Genomic DNA, 27,861 nt, shown 5'->3' with positions numbered 1-27,861 from the left:
AGCAGCCTTCCATGTTGTTGTTGGGGCTAAAATGTCTGGCACACCTCACTGCAGACACACAAAATGTTCTGGCACCGCATGCTCCCCCTCAGTCGCTGGAGTCTGACCAATCAGACACCGCAATCTGTGCCTCGGTGAAAGTGGGTGATCATTATATGGTAGACGGTTCAAGCTGGATCTGTGTGCAGCTCGCCACCGTCTCCTCAGCTCCAGCCCTGACGCTCTTAATCACAACAAGCATCTGGGCTCCATTATACCATGCTGGGGGCCATTGATCGTCACTCTGCAATCCACCTTGGGCGGAGCCGAGCGAGACCCGAGTCCTTAACGATGCACTGTTTTTAAACAGATGTACAATTTAACTAGAAAACGCCCTCCCTTTGATTTTTCACTTTGCAGTAATAGAAGCAAATGCATCATATTACTGCAGATGGCCGAAACGTAGTTTTGTTGTTTCTTCCCACATCATCTGTTGTTTATACTTTGCAGTTGTCTTTCAGTTCTAATAACATTGAAACGCAATCTCAAATGAGGTTGAACGTTCTGCACCCTGGTCTAACTCTAGCAGGAGTGGACATGTGTTATATTAATGAGAGGATACAGTTTTGTTTATAGTGACCACAGAGCAGATGCAAAATTACAACAATTTATGATTATTTTTTTACCATTAGCAAGATGCTTTCTTTTGATCCCAACTATTTATTAAGAAATCATTTTAAATGTTCTTTTCAGTGAAAGACTCATCCTCGAACTGATTGACAGGTAATTTAATAATTGAAGCAACATTGAACAGATGATGATTCTGAGTTATCACATTTATACATTGTCTGTTTGCATCAATAATTTTGGCAAATAAATTACAATACAAAAACATTACTATAATTAATTTAAATTAAAATTCAACTAAAAGATACAACCCTCAGGTGGTTTCAGTCACACTTAACAGAAAGGAGTCTCTGTCTGTCCACCTGGGTGACTCCTCTGGGAAGACCCCACTTACATCTGGGGTACCTCAAGGATCCGTTCTAGGCCCTGTCCTATTCTCCCTATGTATGCTGCCCTTAGCATCAATGTTTTCACTGCTTTGCACATGACATAAAAATATACTTGCCCCTGAACCTTAAAACTGAGACTTCACTTCAGCCCCTGATTGAATAATGGATGGATTCAAACGTTCTCAAATTGAAGCGTTTTCCAACTAAGTCTCATATCCAAAGTTAAGGCCTATTTCCCACAAAAACACCTAGAGAGGGGGATCCATGCCTTTATAACCTCCGTCTTGAACATTGCAATTCCTTGTAAGTGGGCTTTTACCAACCCTCTATTAAACGCCTGTAGCTCATCCAATATGATGTTTTACATGTCACTGTCCTCTAGTTATCACTTTCGTAAATCACTTTGATTCACTGAGTTGTTTTAAATCTGCTGTATGAATGAAATTGACAGTGACATAAAAAAGTTTAATACGTTTAAAAAAGATCAAAGCAATAAAAATGCAGATAAAATAAATGACAATAAAAACATAGAAAACAAACCTAAATCAAAGGAAATGTTTAATGTCAAGCATGAAAGGAAGAAAACGTTCTTTAATACGACTTCTCACCTTGGATGAACATGTTGAGGTGCAGGTTTACGAATCAGTGCTTTCCCATTCCCTGTGGGGAACAGTCAACAACATTCTGAGCTAGAAGTGCCGTAGCCACAGCCCTGAAATCGCATTCAAGTTAAGCCGATGGAGGACGCTAACCGTGGAGCTAACATGTCGGGACATGACAACAGCGACGGCGGCTGGAGGACTTTTGTTTGGAATTCAGAGAAGAAGGCGTTCATGGGACGAACGGGCTGCAGCTGGTTTAAGATCCTCTTGTTTTACGTGATATTCTACGGATGCCTTGCTGGATTTTTTACGGCGACCATTCAGGTTTTGCTGCTCACTCTAAGTGACTACAAACCCACCTACCAGGACAGAGTCGCTCCCCCGGGTCTGTCACACACCCCACGCTCACAGAAATTTGAAATTGCTTTCAAAAAGTCTGATGAGGCCTCATACAAGAAGTACGTGGACAGCGTAGCGACTTTCCTCGAACAGTACGAGGAGTATCAACAGTCTACTCTGATGAAATTCGAAGACTGTGGAAACTCTTCTCAGACGTACAAGGACCGTGGACGTCTGGAGAGCGACGCCGGACAGAGGAAAGCCTGTCGCTTCCGCAAGACCTGGCTCGGCAACTGCTCAGGGGACAGCGACCCCACATTCGGCTTCAAGGAGGGAAAGCCCTGCCTCATTGTCAGGCTCAACAGGATCATCAACTTCAGGCCAAAAGTTCCCTTGAATGAGTCACTCCCAGAGGCTCTTCGGGGCAAACTAACGCCCAACCTGATCCCCATTCACTGCAAGAATCGGAGGGAAGAGGATGCAGACAAGATTGGAGAGATCAAGTACTTCGGCTTAGGCGAAGGCTTTCCTCTCCAGTACTACCCGTACTACGGCAAACTCCTGCATCCTCAGTACCTGCAGCCCCTGGTGGCCGTCCAGTTTGCCAACATCGCTCTGGACCAGGAGCTCTGCATCGAGTGCAAAGTGTACGGAGCAAACATCGGCTACAGTGAGAAAGACCGCAACCGAGGACGTTTCCTTGTCAAGATCACAATCAGCTCTTGAGCGCTCTCGTTTTAAAAACTAAAATTTAATTCAGAGAGGATTTACCAGTTCACAATTACACAACTAGTCTTTGAACATTCATAGGACCGACACTTAAACACTTAATCTTTGTGCTTTACACCAGATTGTCTGTTTGTTTGTCGAGGGTTAGAGTCTAAAATACAGAAATTAGCAATAGCAAATATTCAATCTACTGTAAATGAAAATATTCCTTGAGCCAGGGGATGTATTCATCTGTTACTGTAAAACCACAAGTCCATTAGCGGACTGTGTTTCTGTCCCGAGAGTATTTTCATCCTGACTTGGTGTCTTTTTTTGAATTATCCATCTACAACCTAAACTCTTCTATGCAGAAAGACAATTCATTTCATCACAGATTCCACCCTTGGCTTGCTCCATACTGAACTTTGAAGCAAAGAGCAAAGTTTTGTGCAAAATGAGTTTAAGGAAAATGTCTTATTTTAATATTGACACTATTTTATCATTCTTTTATTGAGTCTGTTTTATCATTTACTTTGGTTCAAGGTTTGCTGCCCCTAGGTGTAAAACAAAACACTATCGAATTTTTTTTGCTCCCTCCGCAATCGTACACTTGAGCGGGCTGTCGCCACATTTGCACACTTGTCCCTATCCAGTCTTTCTATTGATAGTGATGCATTTAAGCTCTTTTGACAGTTTTTTTTCATGGTTTTATGGTTTTATGATCCTCTCTTCTGTCAGTGTGTTATAATTTTGCACTGTTCTTTGGATGGATATGCCGTTTCTTCAATAAAGTAGCCTAACCTAACCTATTGCTTTTCCCTGGTGGAGGTTACAGTGGCACTGGAGCATCGCTGGTGTTGTTGTTGCCGCCCAAAGCCATTTTCTCTCTCCACGCCGACACTAGTATCAGTAAAACACAATATCTGCCGGCACCTGTCATCTCCACATGGGCATGTGTGCTGGTACTTCACGGTAGATGATTATTGACGACCTTAGGCCCACAGCCATATTGGATGTCAGCATGATTTTTTACCAACCCACATATCTTTAGTGGTGCAGTCAAAACAACTCGTTCTGCGTTACCCTCAACATACACATTCTGCTTTCCACTATCATACACGTATTATTCTTTGAAGAGCAGCACACTGAATCTGTCCAGGCTAATGGGGTCATTGCTTTTAGTGCACTTGAAACAAATTGAGTTGTAGGTTATATATGTTTTGATCATTAGGGAACATGCAGCAGTTGGAAACAAACTGCTTCTTCATCTGAAGACAAAACTAAATGATAAAAAATATTAAATGTACCAGAGATTCAGAATGTTCTGGTCTGTTGATCATGCTCCGTGCATGAAGCTCTGCTGGAGATGAAGGAAGTGCAAGGGGAAATTTTAAAAATAATGTTCTTATTTGAGTATTGATATTAAAAAATGAATTTGTCAAAACATTCAAATCTTCAAAGCATGTTTTTGTCTATATTTTCAAAAGTTCAAAGGTTGCTCTGCATTAGTGCCTGTGAGAGGCATGAGAACTCCAAACACTCATCTATTCCAGGATCAGAGAGCTGATAAAGCGGATAAAGCACTTCTATGCTCTCTACGCCATTAGCCTAGAGCCCTGATAAAATTTAGGATGGGCATCATGCTTGGAAATTGGTTTGCAGAAGAACAAAGCACAGAAAGAAAAATGTAATTTTCATTTGATTAATAAATAAAGTTGAGACGTAAAAAAAAGATATAATGCTACGTGAGAAATGAGGGTCAGTAACGTTTGAGCACATCGGGCCTGGACATTATTTATCTCACTTCCTTCCAGTCCAGCCACTGAGGCTGAATATAATGTTGAATGTGCTGTGGCCAATGAAATCTTGAAAATGCATTATATGTGAAGGGCTGCTTTGGAGCCGTAAATGTTGGGAATGAGATTGAAATTGAAAAGTCCTTTGGAACAAATATCATAAAACTCCTTTCTCTATACATCGAGCACCACAGCTCAACAACCTCACTCTTTTTGCAGCAGCCATTTTATCACACACAACAGGTGTCAGGTACACAGGGGGTGGGGGGAGGGGGGGTGTAATTATTGTTACTGGCCAGTCATTGGTCTCACTGATTATCTACATCACCGCACATCTGAAGGACGGCTGCATATGCCCCCGTATGGTTTTCTTGTGAACTTGGGCGGGTGGGGGGGGGGTCGGCTGGTGCAGCTGACAGCAGCGTTCACTTGTGATGATTGTGTTTGCATGTAACGCCGCGTGGTGAAGAGAACAAACGCTCATATGATATTCATATCGCAAAGCTCCTGCTTAACAAGACAGATAATGGTAATGAGATCCCAGGTGAAGGTGCTTTTCCTTTGCTCCTTCGAATTTGCTCAATGTCGTCCGACGTGTCACTCCCGCGGCAAATGGTTACAAATGGCCGTCTTAACGTACAGATGAGTAAACAAACACAACACATCCTCTGGCTGTGAGAGCGGAGGTGTGAGTCTTGGTGGCACTTAGCAAAGTATGAAGAAAAAAACAACAACAACCTTTGTATCCTTCGTAGCGTGTCGGGGAATTGTGGAGTGGTTTACTAATTCCTGAGGACAATGCACAACGGCACCATGTTGTCACTGGAGCATCGTCTTGATGATTTGTTTTTTTGATTTCAAGCATTCATGTCAGGTTCTGTGAAAATACATCCACGTAATGTTGAGTAACACACACACACACACACACACATTCACAGGGAGAGGGGGGGGGGGCTGCAGCATGTTCAAATCTATGTTAAACCCACCACTTTTTTTGAAGTCTGTTTTTGAAATCTATGATTATTCAGTCGCATGCTCTGTATTTCATCATCACTGCCACTTGCCCTATTAATAAACTGTGTGTAATGTTATAGTGGATAGTGGAACAATGTACCAGATGGCGTGCATAATGTGCAGTCACTGCATTATTGAATGTACTGTGTGTATTTTCAGGGGTATAAATACAAGGACTACTCAAGATATGCTGCTTCATGTTTTCCCCCCAGTTTGTTGCGTACATATGATACAAAACTGAAAAAGAATAAAAAGGCAACATAAAGCGGTCATCGCCCTTTATTTTTAAAATCACTTTGCCCTGTCTCTGTGTCGCACACTGCACGGAAAGATGATGATAATGGCGACTGGGCGAGTGGCTGCTTCAATCTGCCTCCTTCTAATGTCTGCCATTTCTCTCTCCTAACCTTTTCCAGGTGTCATGGGTGAATATGAGCCCAAAATTGAAGTGCATTTCCCTACATCTGTCCTGGCCGCCAAAGGAGTTACTGTCAGGCTGGAATGCTTTGCTCTGGGGAAGTAAGTAAACAACGGCATATTGCACAAATACAGGTAGCTGTTTATTACAGCAATATAAAATTAATCACAAGGCACAATAAACCGCAGCCTATCGCCGCTCTGCTGCCGAGAGAGATCCTTGGGATAATGCTCCCTTTGTGTTTCCTTTGTCTCGTGTTTAAATGAGATCATCCCGGTACCTGAGAGGGAACCAGGCACATCTCGTCCTCAGGCGGGATGTTAAGTGAGTGTAGAGGAGTGCGGCATCGTGGCTCAGCTGTTAGATGACATGTTAGTGCACGGAGGGGGACGAGTCAATGGGGAATTCTGCCCTGGGGGCCCGTGTGTTCTCGTAATTGAGAGCTCTAATGTATCTGTGTTTTCCTGGGTGCTTTCAGGGCCCTGTTGTGAATGTAGGAAAGCCGAGGTTATGTCTGTGGGAGAGAAATGAAATCGGTAACAGTCGTCTGCCAGGAGGGAGGAAGACGCTTTTGTCCACAGAGACTAAAACCAAGAGCACTTACCTCCGTGGCTCTAGTTAGCGTCACGGTTCACGAAGCTGCTTCACTTTAAAAATTAATTTAAGATAAAGTTCGAGTCGGCTTGACCAAAAATTTAAATTTTTTATTTGAAAAATACTGTAAAACATTGTCACTCTGTTCTTTGTTGAACTTTACGTTAAATAATTTGACATCAGCCCCGACAGTCGCGTATCATCCTTTCTCCATCCTGTTTATAAATGTTCAACATGAATTATTCATCCCTGACTCCTATCTTTAGTGCAAACAGTCTCTAATCTCGAGATGAGTAAGGACCTCATAATTGTTTACCTTCATTTCAGTTAATTATCCACATTACGGTTTGTCATTTCCTAAATATATAGACACTGGGTTCTAATCTCACACCCTTCGGTTTCCTTATGAAGCCCAGGCGAAGATTTTAAATAGATGTAGAACAGCTTTAGTTCTTTTTTTATTTTTATTTTTGCTCCTGTGATTCTCTCAATGAAGTAATTTGCGGCTGATGGCTCTCAGTCAGCCGGTGACTTACCCCTCGTGCGTAGAGATGAATGATTTATCAGCGCACCCTATTAAGAAACCGCCCGTCTTTATATAGCCGTGGAGAGCGAAGTTAAAATAGGTTTTGTTCTCCTGTTGATCAATATGTATGGTGGCACGGCGAGCTCAGCCGGGGCAGAGCGGCTCTTTGTGCGTGAATGCCGACGCTCCTTGATGTGATTCTCTCTCCTGATATTTGCCAGTGACAGTACTTTGTAGGCCACAGTCAAGGGCAAAGAGAACAATGAGACGATGAAAATGAAAGAGAGACCCATAAAAAACACAGCCCTCCTTAGTTTTAATGAGTTTTTTTGCGTTCATGGGTTTTTGTGTTTATTTTTAGCAGTGCCTGCAAAGAGTGAGTATTCATCACGGGTTTGTAGCTGAAAAGAAATCCTGTGTAACGTGATAACAACTGTTTGCTGTTGTGGACCAGACCACCACTGAGCTTCTGATGTTTGAGGAGTTATTTCATATAAATAAAAAGAGAAATATATATAACCACTGACTGGAAAGGGGAATCGTTTAATAGGAGACAAAAGGAATCCTGCAGCGAGGTTCATCTGGCTTTTTGGAAGTTGCTTACTAAACAACTAGTTAGATGCATACCTCTGCTACAGACCCAGCGTTATCGTAGCTGAGATGACTCACACAAGCACATTGACTGAAAACAGGAACTGCAAAAGCCACAATATTAATTTAAAAGTCACAACACAACTGCAAAACCCTGCATTTGTGCAAAAATCCTCTTTTTATTGTCAACATCCTTTGTTGCCTTCTTCTTCTGTTGTGGTTGTTTTTCTGTTGTGTGGTTTTTGCGTAGTCGTTTCCATCGATGTGATTGTGCGAGAAGTCTCTTTAAATTCAATCAAATCACAAAATGAATCTATAATAAAGACAAGAGAGACACTTATTTAAATAAACAGTTTGAGTGTAGCACCATGTAAACAGTCCAGGATCCTCCTCTTTGAATCCGTGTCCCGTCTCTTCCACCAGGTTTCATGGAAATTGATTCTGTAGTTTTAATCCAGCCGCCAAACACATCAGGCAACACAACAAATGGACAGGGTGAGAACATGAATCCCAGCTCGGGGTAATTAGCTCATTTCTCAGGGCAGTCAGTGCTGCAAACCAAACATGTCACCGCTCACTGTCATCATCCCAGCCCGCTCGTTGGCTGGTTTGTCTGTCTCCCAGCATATAGTCAATGTTTTCCTTTTGCAAGATTCCCATTAGCTTCCCTCACAGCCTCGGGCTTGTAGCTTCTAGCTGTTTAACCGAGTTGCTCAGTATGCAGATATATTTCCGCTCTCCCTTTATTTCCTAGTTAATGCAAACCTGTGGCGAGGACAAGCTGAAGTGGATAGAGCCACATATTGATGATGGAATATGCTTCTTGCAAATTTCCAAACAATCCAGATTCAATTCAAACCCATGGCTTTTTCGCAGTGTGATTCATATGAAGCAGCGTTGTTGGCTGAGTTCCTTTTCAAAGGATAGTGCAGTTTGAAGTTCGCTGGAGTTCAAAAGCCTTGTACGTTTGATTGGTTACACTTTCTCCCACTCGTTTCCACTTAAAATATAGTATGTAGCATGCGGTGGATGCTTTCATCCAAATTGCCTCGGTGTAGTGGATATACTTTTAGTTTCTGTGACCCCAGAGGGAATCAAACTCTCCAAACCCTTTACAGTTTCCCTCTTTGAGCTGCAACAGGACCACAAGGACCACGCTGTCAGCCGCAGCAGAGAGTGCCTCTTAATGATCTCGTACCAACGCGGCTAATGTCTTTGAGAGACAGTTGTTGGGCTCCGGTCATACGGGTATAAATGTGGCTTTTGTGTTTCAGGTAGATTCCTCTTCAAACATCATAGAATATCCGGAAGGCTCCAAAGAAAAACCCAGAGCTGAGCACATGAGCTAAATCCTGGGATAATATTTAGATGTTGATGAGCTTAAAACAACCCAATTCTCCAGTATGTTCTCAGTATTAGTTTTAATTCTGAACCTTTTCTATGGAACTAGTCTTGATGAGGTGCACAACAATTGTGTGGAAAGTTAATTAAGATGTAATCTACAGCGCTTGCCTGTGGGTGTGCGTTCTCGAATGGAAAACTGTAACACTTCAAAATAAAGTGTATGCAAGACATTTATAATAAACAGGGGATATAATACTCAATTTGACCGCTTTGTAAAAATCTACCTTGCAGAGCTTTGTAGTTTTTATATCTTGATGTCCAAATGTATGTAGACAACTGGACTTGCTTGTGTCTCTCGAAGACGTTTCACCTCTTAGGGTTAAACCCACTAAGCAACTAAGATGTCTCCTTTCATTCTTTGGTAGTTTTTTAACCCACTGCTTGATGCAGAAGACGTTTGATGGGCAGAGTTTCATATTTCCAAACTGAATGAGTCTATTCTCTGCCGCCCGCCCCCAGACCTGTGAGCACATACAGCTCATCACTCTGCCTCCGAAGGGAAATGCTTCCGTAGACTCAGGAAGAGTCAGCCCTGATGCTCGGGTCCCTCGAGGTCCCTGCAGACTCGCTGGTGTTCTCTAACTTATCGCGAGTTTACTCGGAGCCAAAGGTCTCAGCGAACTTCTTCCTCAAATATAAGGACAACTGCATGTGATGTTCACAAGTACCGATTCAATCTGTCCTCCCTTTATTAGAATGTATGTAATTTATGTGTTCTTACTCGCCACAGAGGCTTTAAAATGAAAATGCCAAGCATTAAAAATATGGCCCCAGATAGTAAATTCTACCGAAGACTTTTATAGTTTAGTTAACTCACTATTAAAGTATATAATATAGCCACAGTGGTGGGGTTATACTAGTAATGATAGGGTTTGTACAATATTTAATTAGAATAATGTTTGACATACCTTTGGTTCACAGTCTCCTTAAATTCAATCAAGCTGCAATATCAGACTTTTCTTTTCATATCTATCATATCATAATCCGCCCCTTTGTCCACATCTGTGCCAAAATGTAAAGACTTATTTCTTGGCCCAGGTTCATTGTTCCACTACTTTCCATGTAAATCCTTTATGTAGTTTTTGCTTAATCCTTTCTGACAAAGAAACTGACAGAGGTGAGAACATCATCTTCTCAGGCAAAATTACATTTCTTCCTCATCTGAGGGATTAACTGGAATTCACGAGACATAAATACCAAATATAAAAAAAAAAAGCTCAACTGTCCATGTCATTGTACATCGTAACATATCTTCTCTTAAGAAACTAATCTACTTCATAATCCACGTTTTGGACACAAATTAAACATTAGCCAAAACTTTGTCTCAAGACAAACTGACAGAACTTTGTCCCTGGACCCTCGTTCAGAAAGTTGAGGCTCCGCTGACTGAAATGTGTTTGAACTATTATTCATTATTTAGCTTCACACCCCCGGTGATGAGAGGAAGCCTAAATGTGTGCTGTGAGGTTATGAGCTAGGGATTCAAAAGAACAGAAATTTTAACCATTAGTCTACAAAAAAAAGAAAGGAAAGAATATGACATAAAACTTCCTTCAAAAAATAAATGGAATAACATTTTGTTTAATATAAAACACGCTCTGAATCCTAATTTCAGCTCATTGCTGCCGAGAGCGCTTCAATGTCCTTGTGAAAATTTGGAACAGATCAAAAAAGCTCAGTGATGTAAAGTTTTTTCCATCTCCGGCTAAAAATGATTGATGGGTTCACTGGAGGTTTTGTGTAGCGTCAGATTTCCGTCTCTCAGAGACACGTTTATTGTCGTTGTGATACAAGAGAGCGCGTCTGAGAGCGAGCTCCGAGTCGGACGTCCTCCTGCCCCGTGTGCCACTCATCTATCACCAGAGCCGTCAGGGCAAGCCGTGGATAAACAAGGATAGATGGAGGCGCTCACACACTAATCTTAAAGAACCGTGGAGTATTGTCTGTGTCCCTCTGGGAGCTGGGGTCTAATGCGGGGTGGGGGGGGGTTATTTGCTACGGTAAATATATCATTGAGTGATCAGAAGGTTAATGACTCACATGTGGAGGAGAACCAATATTAAATAGGTGTCGCGGCATGTCAGTGGTTCAACTCAAGGTAAGGGCTTCTGGGATCGCTCATTGTTTATTGATTTGATTATTAATATTTTAATTAATCATGGAGACGTAAATGAAAAGATTTTTCCAAAGGCTCATTCGCTTCTTTTATTTTCAACGAGCCGTCCAAAGCTCAGATAACTTGATTTATAAATAATACATCAAAGCAATAATCGCAAGTTTTAACATCTAAGAAGTCTATGAATTGTAAAAAACTCAGAAATGTAAGTTATTCAGATTTTTTCTCCTGCAAAGGAAAACATGAAATATCTGGAAAGAATCTATCAAGGTTATTAATTTGATTTTCTATCTTGTGTTTTGAAAGAAATCTCAGTCTGATGGTCGGTCGCGACTCCGGAGAATTGTTGATGTTATGACCTCACATGGGCTGTTCAGGGCCCGAGGAGGTGCAGGGAGGATTTCCATGTATTTTGACCTCGTGATGCTTTGAATATTAATCAAACTATTGAAAAGACGGCCGGCTCTCAGTGGCCGTGGTGTCTGGGACTCGTCAACGTGAGTGACCTTGTCCATCATGACAGCAGCACGTTCACGACAACGGCAACTAATTCCCAAGTTCGGGGGTTCTGTGCACCGAGTCAAACTTCAGCCAAATTTAAATCACTACATTCACAAGCTATATCACAGACATACCTTCAAATGTGTGTAGTAGTTGTAGATAATTATTAAAAGGTCATTGTCAGATGTCGGGTTAATGTTCTTACTTTAAAAAAAAACTAAAGAAAAGCCTCCGAACCACATCATCATTGCAGCTCACAGCCTGTCTTCTCTCCCTGACTGTATCTATACATCACGCTGCTCTCTCCTCACAGCCCAGTGCCGACGATCACATGGAGGAAGATAAATGGCAACATCCCCAAGAAGGCGCGGCTTCGCAAGTCGCAGGCCGTGCTGGAGATCCCCAACATTCAACTGGATGACTCGGGGACGTACGAGTGCAAAGCGGAGAACCCGAGAGGGGGCACGTCTTTCAAAGGACAGCTGCAGGTCTACAGTGAGTCGGAGCACATTCTCTTTCCTGTGATTTCTTTTTCTCTTTAAGAAAAATCAAACAATTTGCAATGTGAGAATGTGTTGTGTTCCAGGGGGCACAGCGGTGCGAGGAGTTCAAACTACTGTTGAATTTTTGATGAGTTGTTTCATCCGCATAGTTTCCTGCAGATCTTTAATGATGCGGTTACACTTTTCTCTAAATCAGTGAGGAGGTGGTGGCCGTGGACTTTCTGACCGGTGCTTGGATTAATCGTACCACCATCAGAGATAATCCAATAACAAGGGTTCCTCAGCTCAATGAACAAGATTTTTCCCTCTCGAATAACAACCTGTGATGTTGTTGTTGTTGTTTTCAGGACAAAACTTTTCTCTTCTAAGTTGTTATTTAACAGAATGTAATTATTTTCTGTAATATCGTTTTTTCTGATAGTTTTATTCGTCCAATTCTTTCTCGGAATTTGTCCAAGAAACCTGTTTTGATTTTGTTGTTTTCTTTTCAAACCTTATTAAACATAAAACAATCTGTTGGCTGGAATCCCAAGGACCAAAATGTATATATACTCTCATGAAAAGGAAGTTACCCACAAAAATATAACACATCATGTCAAACATTCATCAAATATTTGTATTAAAATTGTTCAAGAGATTTAAAAGACACTCAGGATGTTATAATTGTCTTTTTCACAGTTTCAGGAAGGATAAAGCGGTTATAAATTTAGTCAATAATCAGCAAATGATCACTTTAATGTTTTGCAATAGGGTGAAGCTCAGTTTTGTAGTTTTCTAGCCCACGTTCGATACCTGTGAGCTTTTCAAATTACTCCTCTGCCCCCGTGTCCTCTATTCTTCTCAGTCTGAGCCGTGTGCTCGGTCCCCAGATAATAGAGTCCCTCGGCCTCGGCAGGACACATTTCCAAGGCCGTGCGCTTCTTGTCAACCCCCATTCTGCTGCCATCACAAGGAGAATAGAGGGTCTCAGTTTATAGCAGCTTCACGCTAAATGTAATTTACACAGGTGAGCTGGTTGTTTGAACTTTCACGGTGAGGGAGCCTTTCCTGAACATAACAAATATCAATTAAATCACACTTACAAAAGCATTTGTCTGCATCTGGCAGTGTGATGTAAGATACACTCATGTGGACAAAATCATGTCATGTGCAAAACGTAATTGCATGGGGGGGGGGCTCTGTTTGATCTGTGTAGGTTCAAACTAAATAACAGATTGGTGGGAGCATTTACAGCTGTGATGTAACCGAGTGAGAATCTAATTTAAGAGTTTATGCAAATATAGGAGGTTAAAATAAAAACGGTTTGACAGTGATTGACAGGAGACTGACAGAAGGATCCAGTCCCAGTGCAAACGCCTTTTAAATGTTTGAATCTTTTGAATGTGCAAAAATTGAAATATTTACAACCTCAGACTCGGTATCGACAGAAATAAACTGCAGAATAGAGAAGAGGAATATGTGCAGTGTGTCTATCTGAAGGTGTGACAGATATTCTCGATAGAATGTGGAGTCGGACAGGAACTCACATCGCTGCTTGGAAATGCTGCGGAAATAAGAACAAGGAAAGAGGAGGAAAGAAAAGAAAAGAAGCTTAATGGTTCAGGGGCCCAAGGGAGAAGGCAGTGGAGGGAGAGAAACAATCGTGTTCTCAAGCATGATTCACTTGGACAGAGGAGAGGAAGGGAGGAGGAGGAGGAGGAGGAAGAGAGGAGAGGAGGAGATGGAAGAGGAGGAGAGAGGAGAGGAGAGGAGAGGAGAGGAGAGAAAAACACTGTGTTCACAAACATTATTTACTTCGAGAGAGGAGGAGGGCAGAGGGAGAGGAGATGAGAGGAAAGGAGAGGAGGAGGGGAGGGAGAAGGAGAGGAAGAAGAGGGGAGAGGAGAGGTTGAGAAGAGGAGAGGAGGGGAGAGGAGGAGGACAGGAAGTGGAGGGGAGAGGAAAGGGACAGGAGGAGGAGGGGAATAGAAGAGGAGGAAGAGGATATGCTAGTATGAGGAGGGCGGAAGAAGAGAGGAGGGGAGGAGGAGAAGAGGACAGGAGGAGAGGAGAGGAGGGAAGAGAAGAGGAGGTTTCTTCATTTTGACACCACTCTCACTCTGGGTCCCATCAGTGAAAATCCAGTCTGTATTTTCTCATGTTCAAACAAAAGCGTCTGAGAAGTTTCTTTGATCAGAAACTCACGTCGGTTTGATTCTGTCAGAAACTGTTTGTTTTGGTTTCTGGTGGAAAAGTTATCTTACCTGGAGGTTTTGTGTTTCAACCACCGAACGTACAGCTTGAACATTAGAACACATGCACCAGTGGTCGTACCAGCAGAGACCATGTGAGTCCAGCCTCAGGCCCGTTTACACAGGACTCACACACGTTGTGTATTAATACTCAACGGTATCACGATAATCAGTCGATGTCGATATATATCACGATATGAATCAAATCACTATTTCTCTCATTTCTGCTTTCGACACAATTTGCTTCATGTCCGACTTTTAGTATCGGAAATATCTCTACGCTACCGAATTCATCCGATCTTTCTTTTCAACAATGTCCTCGTCTTCATGGTCTTGAACTGGAACTCTCTTCCAGCCCAATGATTGGTTCTGCTTAGCTCTATGCTCATCATCACAACAACAACAATCACAGTTTAACAACATAGCCGTACATATTGCACCTTTGAGCTTTTAATATGGTCTAATTTGGAATAACTTGATGTTCCATCAGGAACCCAGTTCAGTTAATTTGATCCGAATAAGTCTGACAGAGTGATTTCAAAGATTCTTTGTTGAAAACAATGCTTCCTCTTAATCCTGGATATGTTGCACATCATTTTAAAACATCCCTCTTCCCTTGCGTTGATGTGTGTACTGCACCGGTGAGCCAGCGCCTCATTAGAATAGATACGTGTGTGTTTTTTCACTTCAAGATGAAAGAGCAGAGGATCAGAAAAAGGAAGATGTCTTATTACTGGAAGTAAAGTGTGATTTTGAAGTTTGTCCAGGGGGCAGAAACAGAGAAGCGGTGGATGTCGGTGTCGTAAAGGATTCAAGGATTTTAATGTAAAGTGACATCAAAAGACTTAAAAAAAGAAAACACTTAAAAAAGGAAACACACAGAAGGTGCTGAAGTTGATTTAGAAAAATAAATAATTTAAACATGCGTGAGCTTCTTTTAGCCCCGGTGGCATTAAGGGATTATATAAAAAAGAGGTTTGGTCTATTTCACTGCCTGCTTTCAATACAGCCTCTCACATTGTGTGTTGACAAAACGTTAATACATATATATCCACTCTTTGTGTGTGTTTTTTTCAAGGATGTAATATTCATACACGTGTTTCTTTTGTTTCAGCCTTCCCTCAGTGGGTCAGAATGATTAATAACACCCAGATGGATAGTGGAGAGAAGCTCCATTGGGAGTGCAAGGCCACAGGGAGGCCCCGGCCCACCTACCTCTGGCTCCGAGACGGTCTGCCCTTGACCCCCAAGGTACCTCACCACCATCATGCAAATATCACCAAGAAACGTCTGAATCATTCCCTTGAAGCTACGGCTGTATAGTAAACATGTTTAGTTTATCTTTCTTCTATACACGTTGTTCTTTTTCTTCTTTTCTCAGGATCATGTTGTGATTATGAACGGAGACCTGACCATTCACAACGTGCAGCGGACGGACTCGGGGATGTACCAGTGTGTCGCAGAGAACAAATACGGGGCCATCTACTCCAGTGCTGAGCTGACCATTTTAGGTATTTTACGGTTTATATCAAATAAAAGTTCAAATATTGATATAGTAATATACTAACAAAAGGCATTTGAAGGCTGCGTTTGATGCGGTTTGTTGATCCTCTGCAGAGAATTGAATTGCAGACAGAGTATTGGCATCTGAATGAGGTAGCAGATGATAGGTTAGGGAGATTGAAATGCAAGTGTGAGTGGGGGGGGAGGCTGAACTCTGAGATGTGCTGATTGCCAATCAATGGGCCCTGATTTTTTCACGGCATGAATAAAAGAAGGATCCTTACGGTTGTATTCACTGAGGTGTCCGCTCACATCAGGTCGAGGGGAGAGCGGAGCAGTCGCACATTATTCTGTGCAGAATGAAAAAAACAATGACTGGTAGCTATAGATTTTATACTAATGGGAGCAAACACTGGAAGGGAGACATCAATGGTTTCTTTGATGGAGTTTAATGACTCCATCAGGGTCTTATCTCTCCGCTCTATTGTTTGTCATCAAAGCACAGACCACACGTGGATCCCAACAAACCTTCACTTTGGACTTTGGACTTGACTTTCATCCAATGTTTATTAGTCGGAGCTAAACAGTATTTCTAGTATTTGTGTACACAGCAGAAGATGCACTTGTAAGTTTAAGGACATACACAGCCGAGGAAAACTTCTCCGGCTTTTTAAGGCTTCAGGCTAAAAGCACAACAGTCACTATTCTGTGCTCTCCTTGTCATCTTCTATACTGGGACCCATCTGGTGACACCCATTCCCCTTCCATGTTTCCCTGAGGGACAGTTTGATTTACTGTCTGCATGGCGTGCCCTTTGTGGAAGGGGAATCTGTGGCATTTAAAAATAAATCCTGCAACAGGACAAAGTTAGTTTGGTTCATTGTCCGTAAATTGATGTTATTTTTTCCCAGTTTAAAATCAGTGGAATTATCCACTGGTTCATAAGAGGCAGAGCTACAGATTTTAATAATCTTCCTCTGCCCTGACGAGGAGTTGCTTTCTCCCTCCTCTTCCAGTCACAGTCACAATGATGATATTTGGAAGCGCGTGATGAATGTTTTCATAGCGTGACCCCCCCAAGGCATCTCTTCCCAGTGACCTGTGCTCTGTGGGAGATGTCCACAAGCAAACACTATCAGGACACATTACACGGCTAATAACAGCCTGAAGATGAGCGATCGCTGGAGGCTGCGTGGGGGCAGCGGCCGCCCTCGTGTCGGCGATCTTGTCCCAGATCCAGCTCTTCTGGGAGGGTAGCAGGTGAAGCAATAAGAGAAGTGCTGCCACCAGCTGCAGGCCGGTTCTTATTTTGATTAAAACAAATACTCACAGCAACTGCTCTGTTTTCTGCTGTTTTTTGTTCCTGTCTGCAGGGACCTCTGCCACTCAGGCAGCTACTCAGGCTCAAAGACACAAGTGGGGAGAGGGGTCAGCCTGTAGCTACAGATGGGATTGAATTGTCATTGTGTGTAATGTCACGTATAAAGCGTCATTCAGGATTTGAATAATCAAGGCTGACAAAGCCTCGGAGCCAGTAGACGGCCTTGATGTGTGACACAGCTCGGTACCAGGACCACATCAACTCTCCTGCCCGGAGCCCCATTTAGACCATTACTGCTTAATTTGTTCTCTTGAGCAAGTAATAATTATAAAAAATGTTTATGTTGTGTGTTTATTATTACACTCGGGGAGCTCGGTTAGACACGGGTTAAAACTATTTCCCCAAAAGCGGAGGAAACCATCGAGCCGTGTCATCATTAACGTGATGACATCAGTAACTGAGCAGACTCCACAACACAGATTCATATGATGGTGAATTAACACAGAATTAAGTGTGGAACATTATACAGTGAATGACAGCATGTTTAAATCTGCCTTATTATATGTGTGCATGCTTTGAAATGTGGTTATTAGTATGTTGATCAAATACTGAACCCGCCAGCAATGTGGGAATAATTATATTAGAATGTCACAGCTTAAATTCTTTACCACATTTTGAATTCTGTTACGTTTTAGCTGCAGCACTGGGATTCAAATGGCATCGGGATATCGTTTTTTTTACCACTAGGGGGCAGACAAAACTCCGAAGCAAATGCACGGAAATAAGCTCGTTAAATATTAGTGCAGGTTTAAAACTGAATATATCTTTATTTAGTTGAGTAACAATTGTATTTAACGCATTTATTTTGACAAGAGCAGAAGTTTTAATCACAAACAGTACAAATATTAAACTTTTTTCATACATGTTAAAGATCTTCTGTGTTTGTCTCACTCAGCGTCGGCTCCTGTCTTCGTCCCGAACCCCGTCCGGGTCATCGCTACGCTCGGCAAAGACGTGTCGCTCGAGTGCAAACCCAGAGCGTCGCCCAAGCCGCGGATAACGTGGAAGAGAGGAGACAGACGGATACAACCGAGTAAAAGGTAGAGCAGCTCTCCGGAGGCGTCGAGTTTCACTGTGGAGCTGTTCACAAACTGGATATCTGGTTTTGATCGTGTCGGTTAGAGAGTTTATGAAATAACGAGAAGTACTCCGGGGTTATTGATCTCTGTGAGAAACAAAGTCTCTGTTCACTTACAGTTTGTGGGAAGCTGTCGGGGATCCAGTGTTGTGCTCAAGGACATCTCAGTAGAGCAGGGATTCAAACCTCCATGGTCATAATAATAGGCCCCTAACTGTATATGGTGACAAATGGGATTTGAATTGATATCATGGGAGTTATGGGAGTGAATAAGTGCATTTTTTGTCATTAATCTTTTCCTGGTTATTTATTGGAATGTCTGTAATGATTTAATAAAACAAAGATATTAAAGTAATATATACTTGCAGTGCAGCAGACTCCTACTGTTTTAGAACTGCACGATAAAACTGTCAGAGCCCTGGAGCCTGTTACAACTTGTGATATTAAAATGCAAAAGGGAAAAATATCCCAGATGCAGGGATCTGCCTTAAGACCTTTATTGTGCAAAAACAGGGCTTGTTTAACCGTCTGAAATAAACCCCCTTCAAGTACTTTTATATATTTAAGAGCGAGGATTAATTTCTGCTGCCGTCACTGGGACAGATTGTGTACGTTTTCTTTGAAGACAGTGGTAGATTTATAAATAGCCCCAGATCTGCTTCTTCCTCTGCACAGCTTAAAGTACAGAAAACTGTTGGAGAAACTTAATTCCCCTGTAAAATATGTATGAAGCCGTTAAAAAGCTTTGTCTCCCTCGATATCTCTATATTGTTTTCCGTGGTAGTTTTGCAGCATAAATTGGAGGCTTATCATCCCGGCTCAGGCCTTTTGAGGGAATATATATATACGTGTCTTGTTGTAGCACATCACAGTTTCATTACTGTAACTGAAATTAAGTGTCACTGCAAGAATAAAACACCTCAGGTACCCGGGGAAGCTCTGGAGATGCAGCCGCGGCTCCACCTCCCTCTCGCAAGATGCCGACAATTTAGGCCCGCACAATTGCATTTGGAATCACATGCAGTTTGATGCATCATCCATTATGAGGGAACATCTCCCGGTTGCACCTAGAGGGGGGGCTGAGCAGGGGCGAGGGTCCATCAATCAAACTGAGCGACACCGCTGAAGTTATCAGTCACTGCTTAGAGTCCCTGGTCTGGAGAGAGGGAGGGAGAGAGAGAGAGAGGGGGAGAGGGATAGAGAGAGAGAGAGAGAGAGAGAGGGATAGAGAGAGAGAGAGGAAGGGAGAGGGAGGGAGAGAGGGGGAGAGGGATAGAGAGAGAGAGAGAGAGGAAGGGAGAGAGGGGGAGAGGGATAGAGAGAGACCTTTTGTTTATCAGCTGAGATTCAGCAGCCAGTTGATAGTCCGATCCTCTCTCCTCCAAACCTCTTACAGTTGGATAAAAGCAGAGAATTCATAGTTTAGTGTAGTTATGGTGAGTTAGGAGATGGGTGATATACCTTTAATTTGCTATAGAGGTCATTTTAAGACCTGGTTTAGGTGTAAGTGATTGACAGGGATAGAGTTGTTGAGTTTGTTGTCCTAAAATGTTGATAAATGGCCCCTGACTTGTCCGAAGATAACTTTCAAATCTAATCGTTTCCTCAGCTTCAAATCAAATCAGATTTCAGATTTTGTTGAGACTTTAAAGTACTAAATTTGTCATAAATTATATTATTGATAAAGCAGTTACTTAATCTCCTCCCTCGGTGTGAAGTGTCATTCACCATTAAGGTAATCATCTTAATTTTGTGTAATTTTAACTTCTCACACATTCCCTCAGAAACGCTGTGGTTTCATCGTCTGAAACTCAAACAGGATATTTGTTTCTAACTGATTCTTACTAAAGCAGATGAATGACCTGCACCACACAGTTTCTCAGCTCAACCTTGGAAATGAGTGATCTCTATCTCAAAGAATCTGAAAGAATCTAAATCAGAGTAAAGTCTTGTATTTCCTGGTTTCGACCTGGTTGACTCCGGCACACGTTTCCTGCCGTCACCTCGTAGTGAAGTAAAGAGTTTATAGATGGAGGGCAGCTCTGTTCTTGGAGGAACCGGGGGAGGAATCGAAACTCAGCGGCGTCACGTTTATCTGGCATTGACAGCTGTTCCGACTTAATGAAGGTTTGTAATTAACATGGATTTCCACTAATGTTTGGGGCTTTTGTCTCTTAAATAGAAAGTATTAGTGCCACGAGTTTGAAAGTACGTGGACGACTCAATCGACTCCCACGGTTTCGGGACAATAGGTGAATAATTTGGCAATTTTCATTCTGAAATGGAAAAACGTTTTTTTTTTTTTTTTTATTGCTGAATTATTTTTCTACAATATGAAAAATAAGAAGAATTCTGTTGCACTTCACCCGACCTCACCCCAGCAAACCTTCACTTTGAATATACGTTCACATGCTGCAGGTTCACTGTAATCTTTTAATGTTTCCCTTTACATTTTCCTGAGGTTGAATCGTTTTGCATATTGTGTGTTATTCCCATCAGTCCCTATCTTGTCCTTTCTGCCTCAGTGTCCTTGTCAGATGTGAATTTCCTCCCTAATTTGAAAAACGTCTCCCGGCTGCAGATTGCCTCTGAATTGTGAACGTGTGGCGAGATTTGGTCACGCCCTCACAAATTCCTCCTCGCCAATTTCAATCACCTTTGCCCGTGATGAAAGAGCTTGGTGTTCATATAAATAAAAATAAATACCCAACAACATCAAGCAGTGCTTCACGCCCCACCCCCCTCAATCAGATTCTCTGATTTGAGATTAAATTGATTTTCTAATATAAAGAATAACTTCGTAAAGGTGCATCCCCCCCCCCCCCCCCCCACCACCACCTCTGTTAGCCACGCTGAAATCATATGAATATTTAATTCTGTGAATTGCACAGTGAGGTTAAATCCTCAGTTCCACATAAGTCACAATACTTTACTTAAACATGATTTCTCCTCGGAGGCCATATGCTCACGCACCTGCTTCTATAGTGTTGTTACATCCAGCACTTAATTGTCCGGCTGTTAAGTACAAGTCAGACTCGATGAAAATGTAAATACAACAACACTCGTGTCCTTCAGCCGGATGAGAGGCGACTTGAACGAGCGCACTAACGGAGCCGGGTTGTGTTTTCCTCTCTGTTACACTCGTGTTTCCCAGGAGGACGCGTCGCTGATGAGCACGTCTCTGCTCTTTGTCACGTTTCTTTTGCTTGAGAATCATTGGACGTGGAAACACTTAGCGGTTTGTCAGGTGGATTCATGAGCGTCTGTTTAGATGAATGGAAATATTGATTCTGAGGAGACAGGAATCATAAAAATGTTAATATTATCACCACCAAGGAGGTGCAGTTTATCAGCCCTGTCCGTTAGTTAGTTAGATAGGTAGTTAGTTAGTATGTAAGTCAGTCAGATAGTTAGTTAGTTAGTATGTTGGTTGGTTGACCTGGTTGGTTGTCAGGTCCTGGGTTGGTTGGTTGGTTGGTTTGTTCGCTCGCTAGCTAGCTAGCTAGCTAGCTAGTTAGTTAGTTAGTTAGTTAGTTAGTTAGTTAGTTAGTTAGTTAGTTAGTTAGTTAGTTAGGTAGGTAGTTAGTTTGTTTATTTGTTTGTTTGTTTGTTTGTTTGTTTGTTTGTTGGTTGGTTGGTTGGTTGGTTGGTTGACCTGGTCGGTTGTCAGGTCCTGGGTTGGTTGGTTGGTTGGTTTTTTCGCTCGCTCGCTCACTCGCTAGCTAGTTAGTTAGTTAGTTTGTTAGTTAGTTTGTTAGTTTGTTGGTTAGTTGACCTGGTTGGTTGTCAGGTCCTGGGTTGGTTGGTTGGTTGGTTGGTTGGTTGGTTGGTTGGTTCGCTTGCTAGCTAGTTAGTTAGTTAGTTAGTTAGTTATTTAGTTAGTTAGTTAGTTCGATAGATAGTTTGTTAGTTTGCTCGTTAGTTAGTGGGATTAAACAAAAACTAGACGGATTAGCATGAAACTTAGTTGAAGAATGGATCACACGATTTGTGTTCAGATCCAGAGATCTGTTTTGTCAGTTCCTTGAACACTGGAGAAATAAGTTGATCTACCTTTTCATTAATGCCCAGGGAATAATTCATGGGTTATGATGGAATAAAAACACATTACACATTGAGGGGGAACTGATTTCTGTGAGTGTGTGAAATTCTGTGCAGCTTAATTGAATTTGAGGGAACAGTTTGGCCCTGGCGTGGGGGGGGTTGCGCTCAACTGAGTGTCATCCCAGTTTAATGTTTTATTTTCTATAATCACGGAAGTGGCTATATCTGTTGTGTTGTTGTCGTGAAGGCCCAAGATGAGACGTGGTTCATCAGTGTAGTCGCATTGCAAGTCAAGAGGAAGAATTTGTTTGTTCTCTGCATCGACGACGTGGTGTTGTATCTTGAATAACATGTGTTTTGATCAGATTCTTTTGACACGTTTAAATTATTGATTGATCCTGAAAAAATAAGCATGTTTTTTTTGTTCAAGGTTGCACAACAGATGCAACCGCGGCTCCTGACTCCACATCCCTCACAACACAAACAACTCAGCGTCAGATGTTTTTTTTGATAGTAACATTTCTGCTGTAAACAGTTTTATTTTATATTTCCCACCGGTATCTAATGAATGTTTAATTCAAGAATATCTGAGCAGTTCTTAGTCTCATCCCGAGTGAACGTTGCTATTCCTGTAACGTGACACAACCACAAACATACAGTATCCCCCCCCCATGTAACTAGCTGTTCGTATATGAATCTGTTTCTCATTCCCCGTGTTGATTTGTGTGTCCTTTGTCACAGGATCATGTTGCTGCGGAACAACACTCTGAGAATTGTTAACTCCAGCCGAGCGGACGAGGGCAGCTACGCGTGCCTGGCGGAGAATCAGTTCGGCTCGGCAGAGATGACGGCCATGCTGTGGGTAAAAGGTAAGTGATGCCCCGGGGGCCTTTATTTTCTGCCAAATTAGCACAAGTCAGCCACGAGTAAACAGTCCCCGGTGTCATTTGTTCCTCCCACCTCGGCTCCCGTGCCAGGAAATTTATCGTGCTTGCTCAACCGTGAACCAAGGGCCCTCACATACACGAATCATATTACAAGGACACACTTTAGCAGTGGAAAGGCTTCTGTCTCATCGGCCCCTGTTCAGACTGGATATTAACTTCTGTGTGGAGTGACTCCATCATAAGTGGACGGCTCTAAGTACACATGAAAAACGCAGCAGCAGGATGCGTTGAGGACGCTCTGAGATCCGATCACTCGGACTGATTCGAGTGTGAATTCTTTCTGAGCGTGACAGTGTCCTGGACCGACTTGTCATCTGACGTCCTCTGGCTCCACAGCTCCAGACGTTTAGTGGAAGTTAGCCTGCCAGGAACATGTGTGCATGAGCCAATCTGAGATCATATTCCAGTAGAACCCTCAGCGAGCGATTGGGCGTGTTCATGACGTTGAGGCTGGAGAAAGAATCTCAGAGGAGCCAGGAACTTAGAGGACTCGGGCAAAAATGTCAAATTTGAAAGACAGCAAGATTCAAGAACATAATTGGGTCTTTGCCAACAGAAATGATGGACAGGGGTATTTGCATATAGAGCGAGGAAGTGGTCACTGCAGAGGCACATGGAGACGCATTCTAATGCCAGGTTTGAACTGACGCCTACTTGTGATCAGATTACACAAGATGTCTATGCCAGGTCTGAGCAGAGCCACAGATGCACCGTGCCCAGTCTAGTTCAGAGTCTCTGGGACTCTCTTTCTGGTGAAGGTGAGTGTCACCAGAACCCGAGCACAGGGTCGGGTTCTGGTGATGGCTTTGGCGGTGATGTCTCGGTTGAACTGACTGCGTCGGGTTAGCCTGAGGTGACAGTGCAGCAGCTTTGTGCTTCCAGAGGCCATGCGTGTGGAGCTTAGCCCGATCCGGGTGGAGGTCACCGTGGGCGAGAGCGTGGTGCTGAGCTGCAAGGCGACACATGACACGTCGCTGGACGTGGCCTTCCAGTGGTTCTTCAACCAGAGGCCCATCAACTTCCAGCAGGACGGCGGACACTTTGAATACATCCAAACCGTAAGAGCAAGAGTAAGAGCAAACCAAGAGTCCGTTTTCACCTTATTGTCTTTTTGCTACAAACTTGCTGATATTGTGAATCAACTTCTTTGATTTAAAATTATTCATTTGTTCCCATATGTTCTGTTTATGTAGTTAATGTTTTCTACTAATTAAACCAAACACACACAGATCAGAAGATAATTAGTTGAACTAAAGGTCGGAACTTTATTGAATCCCACAGTCGTATACTTTATATCAAAGACTAGATGTTTTTTATTTAATGGCCCTGAAAGGAAATAAAGGTCGAAACAAGGCCAGCGATGATTTAGAATATGAAATCGCAATAAATATAATTAATTAAGAGAATACTAATAATGTGAAACTTTTCAAGGTGAATGAATGTAATGACGTTTGTAGACGTATAACATGGTCTACGCTCATCTTTCTTTCATTTGTATTAAATCATTAGATTATGGCATCATAAAAACATCATAATCAATCAATTCTCCACGACTGCACAGTTATTCCTGCTGAAATGTTCTGTTTGACTTAAAGGTTTGAAAAGTTGGAGGGAGTGAAGGTCCTCTGAGGAAGGAGTCGTAGAAACTATCCAGACAAAAGTGAAATATACAGAAACCGGACAAAGCATTTAAACCTTTTCTCCGCCTTTAACATCAAAGTCACATCGTTAAACCGTCCCCTTTAATCAAATATTACAGATGTCCCATTTTGACCTCAGTGTTTTCCTCATTCCTTTGGTTTACTTGATTTTACTTTAAATATCCACCATCTACTCTGCAGTGCATAGAATAATTAGAGATATACCGCACTAGTATGATTAACTGATGGTTAGCTTCATCCCCAGAATGAAATGAACCCCCCCCCCCCCCCCCCCCCGAGAAGGAACTGCCTTTAAGATCCTTCGTGGCTTCGGAACAGAAGGACGTATTTGTTGAGACAGTTATTATTTGTTTAACTGACTCTTTTTCAGTTTTAGATGCTTTCAAATTTAGAAAACAAAAGAAGTCAACTGAGTTCAAACCGAGATTCAGATATTACTCCCATTCAATACATAGTCCTGAAGAGCCTTATGAGCCTATGAGATTAATTTAGTTTTACATTTTAAGATTTCCCTTTCCCTGACATAAGAAAGAAATCTGCAGCGACGAGGACAACCCAGTAACATCTCTATCTCTCTGGCAGTGGATGTTAAACTCACATCTGCCTGGATGTGTCCTCTGCTACCGCCCGGGCTCTGGAGGGAAACTATTTGCAGTGACATCCTTTTACAGGCTGCACAGATTCCCGGCTTGATGCATGGTCTGTAATTTTAATCAGGTTTGGTACTAAACAGCTGCCTGTAGACCTTGAATTACTCCCAGTTTCGCCCCGGGCGTTTCTCATTTCGACAGAGGAAATACGGCCGGCTGAAGAATGCAGCAGCACCTGAATTAAACAGGAATCTCTGAAGCCGCATGAGCCTCTACAGGATGTCTAGGAATCCCACTCTCTCTTGCTAAGCACAGTTTCACTTTGCTCTTCTAAATACCTCACTCCTGTTCCATGCTTTGCTTTTTTACAAATTGCAGCAGTCCTCCACGGTGGACCTGATGATTAGGAGCATACTGCTGAGGCATGCTGGGAAGTACGGGTGCCGGGCCCAGACCAGTGCTGACACGGTGTTTGCCGAGGCTGAGCTTCTTGTGCGAGGTGAGCTTGTTAGTGAGCCTGCTTGCTGGAGGAGGTGACCCCCCCCCGAATTGAATCAGCACCCTATAGCAGAATTCACATGTTTTATTTTGAAGTTTTTTATTCCAAGAGGCTCTGAGGAAGAGGTTTTGGTGTTGAAGAGGAAGAATAACAAGCTGCTGGACTCAGTCAGTGCACATATGGGATCCTAACTATTGTTTAAAGACTTATTTAAAGTCAGTGAATCGGTTCTGTAGAGCACTTATACTGTGAATCAAGGAATTTAGCCACAAATGTGTTTTCACTGTAGCAGGTCGGAGGAGTCGGCCAATTAGACATTAGAGACAATTTCCACACTATTGTATCATCCTGACTAATTTTTACGGCCACTGTGAATATGGCCAGACAGACGCTCGTGGCTGCACAAGCAAGTTTTATACGAGGAGCTGCTGAGCCGAGGAACTGTCTCGTGATCTGATCGTGTGGCAGCGTCTGAATGTGGCTGATAATGTAACGTGTGGATCGTGATCCCAGCACCGTGTTGTCTGTGGGGGACACAGCTTTAGATAAGATGTTGGGTTCTATAGCCTAACCTTTAAGATGAGTTTGTTTTTACTGAACTGTCTTTACATTACATTCAGAATACAGATTGTTTCCTTTCCTTTTTTGGGGGTTATTTATCTATTTTCCATCATTTCTCCATTCATTAGTTGAAATAAATGAATGAATTAGAATGAGTTTTTCACCTTTAATGTCTAGTTTCCTCTCAGTTTCTGTTATTCTGTAAATATCTGCAAACTGATGAATGTATATCGGATAAAAGGAAATATTCCAGCCGTGTCATCCCTGCTCCACTATCGTATATTCCATGATTTTCGTTTCAAATGAGCTAAAACACAAATACAAAAGTCGTCTTAACGCCCCGTGATGCAAACGCCCCCTTTTCAGAGTAACCTTCTAACGGGCACTTTTTGGGCGACACAGTAGATTGGTTTTCATGGAGCGTACCAGCTGCCCACTTCTTCATTTACAGCTGCTCCCCCCAGAGTCCTTAGACATTTGCTGTACTTGCAGATTACGTTTACTATTGAATAGCGCGGTAAACATATGTTCGGCTGTATTAAAACATCGGAAGGTCTGCAGCACAGTCACGCTCAGCAGAACTGGCAAACTGCCATCTGAATCCCCCCCCCCAAAAAAAAAGACAGCACCAGTTAGAATCCCTTCATCAGCAGGAAATCGTTGGCAGCAGAACCGTGTCGGCCCCAAATCCTGGTTCAGTTTAGGATGACCTGTTTTTTTGTCGGCTGATTGTTTGCACAAAGATTACAACAGGGAATCGGTGTTGTCACCATATGCATACATCTGCGTATCTTTATCTAATTCTCACATGGCTGCATCCATCAGCGATGCATAGTTTGCGTGATGAAGACACAATATGCACCAGTTTAGGATGAATTCAAACAGCTGTCTTTTTTTCTCGTCCTCCGTCACACCTGTAATTCCTTGTTTGTGTCCCCTCTCGTTCTTCCTCAGGTCCTCCCGGCCCCCCCGGAGTGGTGATCGTGGAGGAGATCACAGACACCACAGCCACACTGTCCTGGACCCGAGGCCTGGACAACCACAGCCCTATCAGCACCTATAATTTACAGGCCCGCAGCCCATTTTCATTAGGATGGCAAACTGTCAAAACAGGTAATCAATAAGGAGGAAATTGCAGCCCCTCGATGTGGAAGGTGAAGTCGGGGCCACGTAAAGGCTTTAATCCCAACCCACAGTCATGTACAGAGACTGTGAATCAGAGGCAGGCGGCTGTTTTCAACACACGTGATTATATGTGG

General features: G+C 42.6%; 2 protein-coding genes across 2 annotated transcripts in view; both read left to right on the top strand.

The window, feature by feature from the left end:
* cntn5 (contactin 5) overlaps positions 1-27,861 on the top strand; it is a 100,895-nt gene that overhangs the window by 59,254 nt on the left and 13,780 nt on the right. Inside the window, exons 8-16 of the mRNA XM_062386787.1 lie at positions 5,871-5,973; positions 11,918-12,099; positions 15,453-15,589; positions 15,720-15,849; positions 18,118-18,262; positions 23,086-23,213; positions 24,174-24,349; positions 25,921-26,041; positions 27,557-27,715. Coding sequence (XP_062242771.1) covers positions 5,871-5,973; positions 11,918-12,099; positions 15,453-15,589; positions 15,720-15,849; positions 18,118-18,262; positions 23,086-23,213; positions 24,174-24,349; positions 25,921-26,041; positions 27,557-27,715 — 1,281 coding nt within the window. The remainder of the gene's footprint in view (positions 1-5,870; positions 5,974-11,917; positions 12,100-15,452; positions 15,590-15,719; positions 15,850-18,117; positions 18,263-23,085; positions 23,214-24,173; positions 24,350-25,920; positions 26,042-27,556; positions 27,716-27,861) is intronic.
* LOC133952373 (sodium/potassium-transporting ATPase subunit beta-233-like) lies at positions 1,760-2,662 on the top strand. Its single transcript, XM_062386786.1, has one exon. The coding sequence runs from the start codon at positions 1,760-1,762 to the stop codon at positions 2,660-2,662; it is 903 nt and encodes a 300-aa protein (XP_062242770.1).

The sequence above is a fragment of the Platichthys flesus genome, chromosome 4 (assembly GCF_949316205.1).
Source record: "Platichthys flesus chromosome 4, fPlaFle2.1, whole genome shotgun sequence".
Taxonomy (NCBI): Eukaryota; Metazoa; Chordata; class Actinopteri; order Pleuronectiformes; family Pleuronectidae; genus Platichthys; species Platichthys flesus.
The sequence above is the reverse complement of the archived record's forward strand: the minus strand, read 5'-3'. Positions and strand labels throughout refer to the sequence as shown.